The 14,272-nt window shown below is 46.8% G+C and overlaps 1 protein-coding gene across 2 annotated transcripts in view; it reads left to right on the top strand.

Annotated features, from left to right (window-relative positions):
- The window catches only part of EVA1C (eva-1 homolog C), a 67,289-nt gene that overhangs the window by 39,959 nt on the left and 13,058 nt on the right, over positions 1-14,272 (top strand). For both annotated transcript variants that reach the window (XM_037832564.1, XM_037832572.1), the window contains exon 5: positions 8,841-8,984. In XM_037832564.1, the coding sequence (XP_037688492.1) occupies positions 8,841-8,984 (144 nt within the window). The remainder of the gene's footprint in view (positions 1-8,840; positions 8,985-14,272) is intronic.

Here is a 14,272-nt window from a genome sequence, read left to right as displayed (position 1 = left end):
ATGTTCCAACTTTTAAAACACTGCACAAGCCAAACAAAACATGCCTCGGGCCACATCCGGGCCATGGGCGCTAGTGTGCCATCTCAGCTCTGCACTGCTAGTTTAATTGCAGCTCAGCCACATTGCTTTGAAGGAGGGGAAAGAGCTGTTTATTCTTAACCCCAGAGCCTCGCATTAGCTTGGGATGGCTGCGCAAGAGCAGAGGACCTCGGAAAGGCGACTCTGCAGTTGCAGCCCTGGGGCATCTGGTTTGATCGGGCAACGTGTTCTTTTCCTCTTATGTATAAGATAAAGTCTGGCAAAAGCCCAAATACTGCAGATCCCAGGGACCCCACGGTAGAGATCACCTGGGCCTCGGCGAAGCTCAGCGGTCAGGAACCACTTTGATCTTCTCAATTGCGGTGTGCAGCTTGGGTTCTCAGATGGTGAGGGACAGCACTGACAGTTCTAAATCATCATTGTCATCTTATTATTTTATTGTTTTTATATTTTGCAAAAATGCCATAATAGCATTTTAACTGAAATAAGACAAAGATCCAGCCACAAATTTAACCCACCAATGAACCCATTTTCATTTTTCTAGATTTCTTTCAAGTCCTGGTCTATGGGCATAGAACGTGCTCCCCTAATTGTAATTCTAAAACAGAAGCTTTTGCATTCTGCTTTTTTCTTTTAACTTTATACTGTTGATATTTTTCCATGTGGCCAATGAGATCCTGTCCTATCAATGGCAACCATGCCCTGATGTTTTGCTGAAGGGAGTTTATGTAATTTATGTCACTGCTCCCTGCTCATGGGATTTTTTTCACTGTTTTGGATTTTCAAATATTGATTAATATACGTAATGTACAATGGATTTGTGCTTGTAGCTTCTTTTTTTTTTTTTTTTTTTTCCTGGATCATTTCCTTAGGATAAGTTCCCAGAAGTTTTATCACCCAAAGGGGCATAGGCTTGTTTACAGTTCTTCATGTGTACCACCAAAGTTCTTTCCAAAAATTTTTTGTATCAGTTTATATGTGTAGACAGCAGTGTACAACCATGAGCCTCCCCGTGACTTTGGCAGCCTTGCATATGATTTTTCTTAATGCCCCCAACTTAATACATATAAAATGGCCCTTCAATATTGTTATAAGTTGCATTTCTTCAGTTATTAGTGATGTTAAACATTTCCCATGTTTTTGTGGCTTTTCTGTTTGCACTTGCACATATTCTCTCTAGCCTCTGCCCTTGTTTTCTGCTGGGATCTTTAGGTTTTACAGATTTTTATGAGCTCCTTACAGAGTAGAGAGATTAACCCTTTGCATGCCTTTTTGCCTGCAGATATTCCACCCCCACAGGGCATTTTTTCTTAACTTACAGTTTGGGTTTATTCTATAGGATGGACGAGTAATTTTGATTCTGTGTAGTTCATATGGAGAATAAGTTCAAGACGAAGGGGCTGAGTGGCCGTGGAAGGGGCCTCACCTGGTGGAAGATGGCTCTGCTTCCACAGGTGTGGCTGCCATCCTGCCCCTCCCCCGAGCATCCTGGGAGCTGCCCAGGGCCTGGCTGTCATCACCTCCACCCATGGGACTCTAGCCAGGCATTCCCAAGGGTGAGAGGGTGCTCTCACCTGTCCTCAGGAAAGCCTCCAAGTACTGGGCCTGGAGGAAGGAGGGCAGCGGCCCAGTGTTCTGCATGTGGTGCCTTAGGCTGGTCCCATCTGAAATGTATCCGGGCGGGTGAGGCCAAGGGGAAGCAGAGGGTGAGGCCGTCAGCACGGGTCTACACCCTTGCCTTGGATATCATCACACACACAGAACGTTTTATTTATGTGGCACAGGGAGGTCAAGGCAGAAGCTGCTCAATGCCCAAATCTATAGCCTGGGGGCGGCCTAGAGGCCTGAGAAGGGAACCATCTCTGCACACCTATCTGTTCACCCCTGACCGTGGGAAGTTCTTCTCTGCAGATGCACTTGGCTTCCGTGTATAGAGATTACTGATGCTGGCTTTCTCCTTGAGGCCCTTAGGCTTTCACAATCACCTCCTCAAGATACTTCCATCCTCTGCCCAGTCCTGAAACCACTCCCACGTTTTTGTGGTTTGTTTCCATAGCACCCCACTTCCAGGCATCAACCTGTGTTGTAGTTATTGATTGCTGTGTAGCAAAACAGCTCAACATTTAGTGACTTAAAATAATTCCTTTGGGATTGGAATTCGGGAGTAGCTTCATTGGGCAGTTCTCCTGGGGTCTCGTGAGCTTGCAGCCAGGATGTTGTTTGGAGCTGCAGCCATCTGTGGGCTTGACTTAACTTCCAAGGCAGCTCCCCCATGGGGCCGGCCAGTGGTGCTGGCTGTTGGCGGGAGGCCTGATTCCTCACAGCTGGGTCTCTCCACAGGATCCTTGAGTGCCCCACAATATGGCGGCTCACTGCCCCTGGGGCAAGTGATCCAAGAAAGCAAGTGGAAGCCAACATGCCAGCCACCATTTTCTCCTGGCCATGCAGACTCGCTCTGATTCCTTCTGGGAGGAGGCTTAATAAGGGCATGATTCTAAGAGGCAAGGATCTTTGGGGGCCACTTTGAAGGCTGACTATAAAAGGCAAAAAAGCAGCAAGTCTGATGACCAAAGTATCCATGGGACCTTCCTCAAAACGGACATCTTATTGCCATGCAGGTTCTAACGAAGCCAGATCTGACGTCTTACCTCAAGGGCTGCCGACCCAAAGACATTTCTAGAAGACCTTAGAGCAACTCAAGCTCATCAGAGCTTACGCCTCGTCCAATGGAAGAGTACCTTAAAGGCAGGAATGAAATTGACTGAACACCAGTGAAACTACATTTTAACACTAGAAAGGAGAGAGCCTTCCAAAAGACCTGGGCATGAACTTGCAGGCCTTTGAAAAGTTCCTCTGGCCGGATGTCCGCCAAGCACGTCATTTCCTGCTGCAGTTGCATTTTCTGGGTTGGCTCCAGGGAATCTGCTACTTCCTTAAAAAGGAAAATGAAAAAAAAAAAAAAAACCAACGAAAAAAAACCCCACACAATGGGCCTCAAAGTGGGCTGCGGTTGCCACAAGGCCAAGTGTGGGCAGGCCTGGACTTTTCAGCCAAAGACGAAGGTGCCAGGGCCTCCTGCTGCCAAGACAGCTCCACTTAAGAGCACCCAGCCCAATTATCTAAATAAACACAGGTTGTAAAGAGCTATTAAGTTAAGTTTCAGTTTCATACAGTGGCCAAAAAAATTAAAAAGCAGAACAGTTGAATATCTTGTTATCACATGTATTGGGGGTGGAGGGAAGTCCACACACCTGAACTACAGTTGGTCAGGAAGAGAGAACACAAACAAAATCAGCCTAGCAGGGAAATATCCACTTAACAAATTAATCCTGCAAACAGCTCGGTGCTCAGTGTCAATAAGGATCTGGTCATAACCAAATCAGACTTGGATTACCTCAGGCCTCTTCCTGAAAACTCACTGTGGTTTTCTTCACTCTCACCTAGATAAATTCTTTCACTCCTGGGGTAACTTAAAAGTGCAAACACATGCCCACTCAAAGTTGGCTGACTTTATAGCAGGACTGATCACAGAGGTTTATGGTTTTATAACTGGGAGACATTTTTTTTTTTTCTTGGTTAGCCTTAACGAATATGGTGAGGCACGTCCTTAAAGCTCTAAGGAAACTTAAGGATTCTGGGGCATTCTCATACAATTTTGGCAGGGCCATGAATTGGTATAGCTTTTCTGGATAACATTTTGGCAGTGTGTATTGAAAGCCTTAGTAATCTGAATGCCCTTTGACAGAGCAGTCAACTTCCAAGAATTTCTGTGTAAACTGTCAGGCTTGTGAGCAAACATTTAGCTCCAAGGGTGTCCAGCATAGCATTGTTTATAGTATTCAAAAACGGAAATAGTCCAAAAGTTCGACAATAGGGTATTGTAAATAGAGTTGGTACATCCATAAAATGAAAACCTATGCAGTTCCTTAAAATGAAAAATTTCCAGAAATATATTAATAAATGGAAAAGAGTAGCTTATGGGGTGATATGTACATGATCCCACTGAGCAAGAAGGACATGTACACATAGAAAAGTGAGTAGAATGATGTTCTTTAAAAGTTAATAGGTATTTGTTGGATACTGGAATTGACTGAAGGATTTGTATCTTACTTGTTTTGGCTCATCTGTGCTTTTCAAATTTTCAACTATGAACTCGTATTTATTTTGTAATAGAGACAACAGTAACAGTTATCATTTAAAGCATCAGGCTTCTAACAAATATTTCATAATTCAGTCTTACATCTTCCCAATTCAGAAAGTTTATATAGAAATCACACGTTCTCAGGTCAACCATTCTCAGATCCCTTTGGTTTTAAGGTTTTTTATTTCAATGTAGGGAGAGGAGTTTGGTGGAGATGGGGCTAGTTTTAAGGATCATGTTTTAGTTTGAGAAGGAAAAGAATCTTTTTTTCAACTTGTGAGTACGCTTAGTGAATAGCACCAAATAATAAAAAGGCTCTCAAAGTCAACAGAAATACCCCGATCAATCCTGCACATCCACAAAGCAATCAAAATAAACTGGAAAAAAATGTAAAGGGGATAACTTTACTTCTAGTTAGATTTGTCATGGCTTCTGGGGCAAGGTGAGTTATAAGAAAGAGAGTTTATTATTTGGGTGCAAGGCTTATACTTATAGAAAACTTTACATTTTCAAAAACTTTGCCTGAGAGACTCTCACTATTCAAAAACAATCTTCTATCTAGACATGAATTCTCTTCTACTTTTTAAGGAAGTTCATTCTATACACTCTTTTATTTCAAAGCAATATAAACTCACAAAAACTTGGAAAGTAACTTACAATCAATGGGGTTGCGGGCCTGCTTTCCAACAAAGACATCCCCTGCTACCTTCTTGGCGATTCTCCTTCCAATCTGTTTTTTTCCCTATACATAGATTTTTGGCTTAATATTCAGGTTTGATCATACCACACCGTATGTTTTTCACTTAACAGGGTGAAAGAAGCCATATAGTTCAGACTATACCTTGTCAAAGTCCTGATGGCCTTTTCCCAAAGTACCGTTTTCCCGTCTAATATCAGGTGGCCTGATGAAGAGAATGACAAATGGGATTCATCAGGTGCTGACATTGGGTGCAGTGTTTCATTTACCGGTCACCCAAATCAACGAGTCAGGTCCTAGTATCTTATTGTCAGGTGGGGAAACTGAGGCTTTGTAAGGGGGACCGACTTGTCCACAGTTGTGCTTTTAGCTGCTTTTCTAGTCTACGTCTCCTGGCTCCCACTGGCAGGCGGCCTGCTGGAATCTTAACCACAGTGGATTTTTCAAACAGCTAATGATAAGAGCTAACATTTATGTGGACTTTAACTTCTGCAGTTGCCTCATCCAAACCTCACAGAAACATGGTGAGATTGGTGTCCCTCTTGTTACATGGGGGGGAGACAGAGTCTCAACGGGCATAACGGATGCTGTGTTAGTTCCCTGCCACGAACTAGACGGCTTAAACCAACAGGAAGTTATTTTCGCACAGTTCTGGAGGCTGGAAGTTCCAAATAAATGTGTCAGCAGGGCCAGGCTTCCTCTGAAGGCTCTGGGGGAGAAGCGTTCATTGCCTCTTCCAGCGTCTGCTGATGGCCGGCAGCCCTTGGTGTTCCTCGGCTGGTAGGGACGGGACTTCAATCCCTGCCTTCATCGTCACACGGCTGTCTTCCCTCTGAGGGACTCTCTTCTCTTCTTATAAGGACACCAGTCATGTTGGGTTAGGGGCCTATCCTAGCCGTTATGACCTCATCTTAACTTGATTATCACCACAAAGGCCTAATTTCCAGATAAGGTCACGTTGACAATGACTGGACTTAGGGAGTTTGAACTTTGGCGTATCTTTTGCAGGGGCACAATTCAACCCATATGAGATAGATTTAATATTGGTAACATGAAATGCTGGACAAACAGCCGCAAATAGTCAAATAGCCTGCTCTCTTTGCCTTAAGGCTCTTGATCTAGAAGGAACCACAGGCAGAAACACAGAAGATAGTGCACTGTGACTGTTACATCCCTCAACCAAGGGCCAGCCCCACTCAGCTGCTCTCTCTGGGTTCTGGAAACCGCTGCCCTTGCCCCTTCAGGCTTGGTGGTGGTAGTGGTGGGGGTGGGGTGGCGTCTCCCTGCTGTTTCTAGCCCTGGGGTATGCAGCATCCTCTGTGGCATCTGTACATCCTATGCACACCTTTGTAAACAGCTTCTCAATTCAGGCCTCTTCTCATCTCTCGGTGTGAGCCCTGGGTGGCCTCCCAGAGTGTTGACCGACTGCACCTTTTGCTTTTTCCACTCTCCCAGGACAGCTAAGCTCGCTCTTCACAAAGACGTACTTAACGTTTCCAGCACTTGATATAGACGGGCAACTAAAATGTTTCATTACAGTATTTTGTTACGGCTTCACTGACTTCTTGATGTGCTCCGTGTTCTCTTCACTCATGAGGCCCCTCTGTTGTGGGGTGAGTGGTGTCGGGAGCTGTCCTGGAGCCCAGGAGGGATCAGGACCCACTGGCACCCCTGGGCTCGGTCTGCAGGAGGCCCCCAGCGGCCTCAGCATGTGGGGGGTACAGGGGGCAGGAGTGGATGGGTCATGGGGCATGCAGTGGGGTCAGAGGACAGAGAGACCCCTTTCTAGAAGCCTGACTGTGAGGGAGAAGCATTCGGGGATTCAGGGGAATGGGGAGTTGAGGCTTTTTGTTTGGGGAGGGAAGTAGAGTTTGTAATTGCTACGATGTGAGTAGACATGCACAAGACTTCTGGAAAGGCCTGTGACGGTGGGTGCCCTGCGGTCCGGACTCCCCACCATCTCTGGGAGTGACCCTCGCCCCACCCAGCATCTGTGCTTGGGTTCCCCATGCACCAGCCTCTCCCAGGGGCATCTCCAGATTCGAAAATGCTCTTTAAAGTCCCTCCCATCTCAAATGCAGGACAGAATTTAAAAAAAAAAAAATGAATTTATCATCTTATCCTCCAAACTGGCTACTTGTACCATTTCCCCTAGAGTGGTCAATAGCCCCGCTGCTTTCTCAGTCGCCCATCTGATGACCCCAAATGGTCCGGGATAACCCCCTCACCCACCTTCAACCCCAGTGGGGTTTACGGGTTAAAGCCGCCATCTGCGGAGCCTCACTGCGTCCAGGCCTCTCTCCTCTCTAGCTGTTTGAGGTTACTCTTCCTGTATCATTCAGAAAATTGTTATGTATATAATATGCATATACATGCATGTATTATATATATGCATATAAGTACTATGAATGGCCTTTTATGTGTATGTTGTATAAACAACCAACCCTATAGGACTGTCAGGAACATTAAATCAGGTAACACAAGCACTGAGAACAGCGCCTGGTGTAATATTAGCTGTTAGTGTCTGTGATCCGTACTTTGCAGGGTCTCTAAAATCCTCCCTTCTCTGCTCCCACCTCCTCAACACTTTAACTCCTCCCAATGCATCTTATTAAAACTGCTTCCTGGCTCATCTCCCGACCGGGATCCCCCTCTCTCCCAGGGCATCCTCTCCCATATTCCCAAAGACCAGTCGCACCAGGCCGTTTCTTTAGCTCCTGTTGCTTATAGAATAAATGCCAGGTCCTTTAGCTACGTGCTCACAGGCGATCGCAGTCTCACCCCCCTTGACTTTTCCAGCCCACGCTCTCTGCCTTCCCTGTCACACCCGCAGTTCAGCTCCTGGCCAGCCCCCAGCCTGCCCTTCAGTTCTTCTAGCCTACTTGCCTTGGTGTTTATACATCTCCCTCTTGCCTGCCTCTACCCAATTCGTGCTCTTTCTTTCATGGCAAGTCCCTCTCCTCCGTAGAGCCTCCCCTGACCACTCAGCTGCACTGGGGTGCTTCCACGCCCATCCCTCCCGCCTCTGACCCCAGCACCTCATGTCTGCACCACTAACGCTTTGCACCCTGCACTCGTTGTCTCACCACTGCACGTGGGCATTGCCTCCGGAGCTCCATGGGGGAGATGCAAGGATGGGCTGCTGCTTTCTTGTTTTCTTGACAGTAAATAACACAGTGTGTCGTCCTCAGTGGGTGTTCAGTTAATATTTACTGACTGTGCTGCCATTGCACCCGGGTGCTGGTGGGCCTGTCATGGAAAATGTGTCCTCATGTTTATCAGTTCATTTCATTCAATCATTCATTCATTCATTCATTTATCAATTATTTGTTGGACTTTTACTGTGTTCAAGGCAGGGGGAATTAGATGATGAACAAGACAGAAATAGTCCCTGCCCTCATGGCACTTATGTTCACATGGGGAAGATGGAATCCCAAAAGTAAACAGATAAATAAAACATTAAAAAGGGTGGTAAGGGTCATAAAAGAAACAAGGACCTTTATTCAAAGCTCATATTTTGCTTGATCTGGGTGCAGGACCCATGATTGGTGGGACTCAGAACAAAATGAAAAATATTTTGTTCAAAAATATTTCAGAATTTTAAATGTGACAGCAGAGTATTAGGGCAAGCTCGGGGCTCTGCTAAGCACCTGCCACGAAGCCAGCTCTGTCCGGGTGACCCTTCGCCCATCCTGGGTGCTTAATGAGAAGAAAACAATCGGGGTCACTATCTCCGTTTGATTGGAAATCCGGCTCAGTATGTATGCATGGGGTGAAACCGATCTCAGGGCTATATTTTCAGATGCTGAACTGAAGGTGGCAAAGCTGACTTTGTGGTCCCGGGGGAGCAGGATGTCTTGTATATGGATAAATCCATCTTGAACACAACACCTGGCACGGGCCATGTGGTGAGCACATATGGAATACAACATAAAGTTCTTGTTGATGTTTCCTGCATTTCAGACTGCTTGTCTTACTCAGCTTTACAAGTGTTGTCCAGGAGGTGCTATGGGAGGCAGAGATGCAAAATCATTGTCAACAATCACCATTTCGGAAGCCCCTGTCTTCCAGGAGTGAAAAAATACCTCACCGTTGCCTATGCATGTGGTAAGAATATACCCTCACCAAGTTGCTTGAAGAGCCTGCCCTTTGGGGAGTGTCTGTCTTTGCCAGGCTACTATGACAAATACCACACAATGGGTTGGCTTAAATAATGGGAACTTGCTTTATTAATTCCTGGTTTCAGAGGCTAGGAGGCTCGCTTTCTTTCGGGGTCGGGTCAATAGGGTTCTCGTGCTGGCTTGTTGCAGTCCTTGGGGTTCTTTGGCTTATGTCCCTGGTTTCTGTCACATGGCAGGGGATGTCCTCTCATCTCCCACTTCTGTGACTTCTGGGTCCTCTTTATAAGGCCCCTAGTAATTCTGATGCAGACTCACCCTCATTCATTTGGGCCACACCTTAACTAAAAAGAACATCTTCAAGAAGTCCTATTTACAGTGTCTTCACACCCCTAGAAATATGGGTTAATATTCAGAATGTTTTTTTTTTCCTGGGGTATATAACTCAGTCTACCGTAGGACTTGACAATCATATGAAAAAAGGACAGTGTGCCACAAAGTATGCATGTGAACTATTTTGTCACCCCAGATATTCAAGAGCCCCCTTTTTTCTATCTTTATTGTTGTTTATGATGTTCACATCAGATAGGTAGTGGAATTTTTCTCAGTTGAATTTCTTTTTAATAGCGCACTGAGCAATCAGATCGGCAGCAAATGAGGAGGGTGGGAAAAGAACAAGCAAAAGGAGGTAACGTTGATGTCACTGAGTAAAGTGATTTCAATCTGTGTTCTTATTAGGTTCTAAAATTTATTGGTAGGTCATGCAAGTTTACAGAAGTGTTGTTTGGCTCCTATTTAACCTCCCAGTTCTCCTTTCAGTCCCTAAATGACTAATTCTTTGTGTTGCCAACAACTGTTTTATCTCCATACCCACAGCATTGAGTCAACAAATCAAATGCTTACCCTAAAACAATTATAAATGTTACATGAACAGCATTACTTTGTTTTTCTAGTGTCTTTAAATAATAAAATGAAATGTCTGGTTCAGTTAGATTCCACTTGATAGAGCTCTGTCGAAATGAATCAGCAAATTATTTTCTGAGGATCCTGTGCACTTCCGGTTTGCAATCCTGGTATTTCAACTGTTTTTGGAAATGAGCAGAAAAGCAAAGGGAAAGCAAAGAGAACCATAACTGGAGAACCGGGTACCTGTGCTTGTGGAAACCCCCTTTTCTCCTGCCAGACATCCCTAGACTTTCTGGGGGGTAACAGCCTTATTGAGATATAATTCACACTCCATACAATTCCTCCATTAAAGAGCATAAATCAGTGGTTTCTAGTATATTCGCAGGGTTGTGCACCCATCACCACCATCAATTTTAGAGCATTCTCATCACCCCAAAAGAAACCCTGTACCCTTTAACCCTTTAGCAGTCGCCCCCCGCCCCCGAAATGTGCCCCTACCCCAGCCCCAGGCGACCACTGTTCTACTTTCTGTCTCTGTGGATTTGCCTATTCTAGACATTTCCTATAAATGGAATCCAGTAATATGTGATCCTTTGTGACTGGCTTCTGTCACTTAGCATATGTGTTCAGGGTTCATGCATGTCACAGTGTGTATCGGTCCCTTACTTGTTTTTATGGCCAAATAATATTCCACTGTATCCCTGGCCTTTTATAGCCTGAAAATTTGTCCTCTGCAGTATCAGTGCTGTAGTCAGTACAATGAAATGACTACATAAATACCTTCCCAAGATAATACCCCCACACTTAAATTATAGGAAGGATGGCTTTTCTTGCTCGTTCAGTCCTTATTCCTGCTCCTGTGTCTAAGCAGCTCTAGCTGGCACGAACCCATTCTGGCCAAGTGTCCCCTAGAAGCAAGCCAACATCGCTTGCTCTGGAGTTCAGTAACTTCAGTCCTCTCCAGCTGATTTTGAATGAGGAGCAGGGCCATGGCCTGCAAATCAGATAAATTGTCTACTGTGCTTTCGAGGCAGAGGCCAGGGCTGTGGCTGTTCTTAACCAAGGCCGAGAAGACGAGCCACCAGAGCCTGGGGTCCCCTGTCCTGGCTAGAGCTCCTCTTCCCCGTCCACTCATTCAGCACCTTGAGCCACATTCCTAGTATCTGCAGCTGTGCCAGATTATAAGGATTCAGCAGTGAGCAAAAAGAAGTGGTCCTTGTCCTCATGGACGAGGAAAGTTAGGCATTAAACAGCCAACCAGATAAAGCTATCATTACCAATTGTGATGCGGGCTAGTACAAAAAAGGGCAGGATACTATGAGAGAGGATAATGATGGACGGGCTCTAATTTAGCTTGAGGGAGGTAGTTAGAGAAGTCTTCCACAGAGAACCTTTCTCTGAGGCGAACGTTCAGCTGTGCTCTGAGGGACGGGTGGGCATGAGTGGGTGGAGAGTGGGCGGAGGAGGTAGCTGGCCCCTGCAGAGATGGTGAGTAGGAGAGAGAAGTGGAGTTGGTGAGGAGGAAGATGGCGTGAGATGGCACTGGGGAGGAACTGGGGCCAGGTCCTGTGGGGTTTTGGCAGGGGATGCTGAGGCTGGATTTCAGATAGGAGAGAGATGTAGTCAGGTGCAACTCTTTAAAAGATGGCTCCAGCTGCAGGTTGGAGGATGGATTGGAAAGGCTCAAGAGTGGAAACAGGAAGACCAGTTAGAGGACAACAGTTCATGATGACTCAGAGCAGGGTGCTAGAGTGGGGCTATCTGGAAAGTTGAAACATACAGACATGCAGAAGAGACATGGTGTATTGGAAGGATGGAGGTCTAGTAGAAGGCAAGAGGCGTGGGATTAACCTTTGAGAGGAGGTTGGGAAAGAGGATGTGGGATGCAGGAATGGATGAAAGTAGGCTTTAGAGTTCCTATTGCATGGCCTCTGTTTTCCCAGAAAAAGAATATGAGATGTAGTCATCAGCTGAAGTCATCAGAGGGGTTTGAGGAGATGAAAGAGGTATAAAGTAGATGCCATGGAGTGTGGGAAGACAGGCTGATCGAGAAACACAGTGGCATTGCTGGGTGGAGCAGGGCTCGTTTAAGGTTAGTGGTCAAAGTTCTCAGGACACTGGTCTACCCAGTCGCGTGGCTCCCTCCAGCAGCACTCAGCTGCCCGAGAGCAGATGTGGAGAAAAAGGGTGCTAGGCTTCCTCCAGGTTCATCAGGCAATGGCAAGGGAGGGAGAGGGCTAGATTTAAAGGGTTTCCAAGCAAGTGATTATAATGGGGGATCGTGGGGTTTGCAAGCTGGAGAAGGAGGGAAGTGATATCCCCAATAAGTATCTCTTCCAATATCGTGCTTCTAACATCAGCCTCCAGTCGGGCTTTGATGGTCTACCCAGCCGTCTTGTGCTCACCCAGGGGGTGGAGAGGAGGGTCCATTGGGGGCTAGTGCTGAGCCACGCAGGCCCTGATCTGGGGTTCCTCACCTCAGGCAGGCCCTCTCCAAAAACACCTCCCAACCCTCTCCAACATGACCCAGTGTGGGCTGAGCTGGGGGACAGGGGTCTTTCTCACCCACAGCTCACCCATGTTACCCAGCCAACCAGAATATTCTAAAGGGAAGTGAGAATCTGTGTGTCAGAAGGTCGTTGGCCTTCACTGGGCCATGAACCATCTTTACCCTGTGGCTAAACCCTGTGACCCAGCTGTTCTTAGGCCATCCAAGGGAAGGGGGAGCACTGGTGGCCCCTTGCTTCATGCAAGCCACACAGGGTCATTGAGCACCAGCTACAAGCTGGGCACAGAGGTGGGAACTAGGGCAGCTGTGGTGAGCTACATGGTCCCTTCCCTCACAGGCTGTGTGATACAGTGTGGTGAGTTCCATGCTGTGGGACTGTGAAGGGGGCCCTGGTGGGCAGCAGGAGAGGGGTGCAGGATTGGGGGCAGTGAGATGGTGCAGGATTGAAGGACAGTGGGACGGGGGTGTAGGATTGGAGGGCAGTGGGATGGGGGTGTAGGATTGGAGGGCAGTGGAATGAGTGATGCAGGATTGGGGGGCATTGGGATGGGGCTGCAGGATTAGGGAGCATGGAATAGGTGATACAGGATTGGGGGGCAGTGGGATGGGGGTGTAGGATTGGAGGGCAGTGGGATGAGTGATGCAGGATTGGGGGGCATTGGGATGGGGCTGCAGGATTAGGGAGCATGGAATAGGTGATACAGGATTGGGGGGCAGTGGGATGGGGTGCAGGACTGAGGGGCAGTGGGATGGCGTTGCAGGATTCGGGGGTAGTGGGATGGGGTTGCAGGGTTGGGGGGCAGTGGGATGGGTAGTGCAGGATTGGAGGACAGTGAGATGGGTGGTACAGGACTGGAGGGTAGTGGGATGGGGTGCAGGATTGATGGGCAGTGGGACGGGGTTGCAGGGTTGGGGGGCAGTGAGATGGATGATGCTCATGCAGCTCAGACACCCATTGAGAAGTAGACACAGTTAAGCAGAAACCCTTTTTGTCTCTGATGTGCAAGAATTATTTGTGACCCCAAGTTCAGCCTGTTGAGGTTTCTGTTTGAAAGTCTGCCCTGGCCCAGGCTTAACACACAAGATTCATTCAGCAAATAGTAATCAAGGTGGGGGCCCTGCTCAAATTTGGCGAACCATCCAAGTTCATTAGAGTCATCATCTCTGGTTTCACCTAAACAGACTGAAGAGGGTAGAAGAGAGAATGGTGTTGCCATCTTTACAATCCTTTGAAGTAATCCTGACCCAATTCCCAAAGGCTGCACGTCCCACAGACAGTAAAGGGCCACTAAAGGAGCAAGAGCACTGGCACACAAGACCAAGAGTTGGAGCAAATGGTGTGTCTCGGAGCCTCAGTTTTCCCATATGCAAGAATGGGAATAATAGCATTTTTATAGGTTCATTATGAGAGGATTGCACAAGGTACACCATTTAAACTGCTGAACACATCATCTGGCACATAGTAGAGCTGAGTGAATATTGGTTTGCAAATGTTTTCACAAATTTTGGGGCTTGAAGTGTGATAAATCATACCCTAGTTCCCCTCCCACTTCTGAGCCACTTTCAAACCAGTAGCTGCAAGAATCAGACAGGTATATTGACACCTTTTGTTAATTTAAAGATCCTCAAAGATGCTCCCTCTATCAGAGCCACTTTTGCCTGGTAAATGGGAACTTTGATATGGGCCATATATCATAGGCAGGGGATTTAAGCTTTGGAGTGGCTGGTTGTTCTACAGCGCTCATCCTAGAATGCTCTTCTGCTTTGAGCTCCGCTGTGAAATCCTGTTTTTCTTGAGCTGTTAAAGCCTCTAGCCTTTGCAGAGAGCCATGGCCCTCCTTGTGTCATATTTTGAGAATGAG

This window comes from Choloepus didactylus, chromosome 1 (genome assembly GCF_015220235.1).
Source record: "Choloepus didactylus isolate mChoDid1 chromosome 1, mChoDid1.pri, whole genome shotgun sequence".
In the NCBI taxonomy this organism is placed as follows: domain Eukaryota; kingdom Metazoa; phylum Chordata; class Mammalia; order Pilosa; family Megalonychidae; genus Choloepus; species Choloepus didactylus.
Note: the sequence above shows the minus strand (reverse complement) of the source record. Positions and strands in the feature narration are given on the sequence as shown.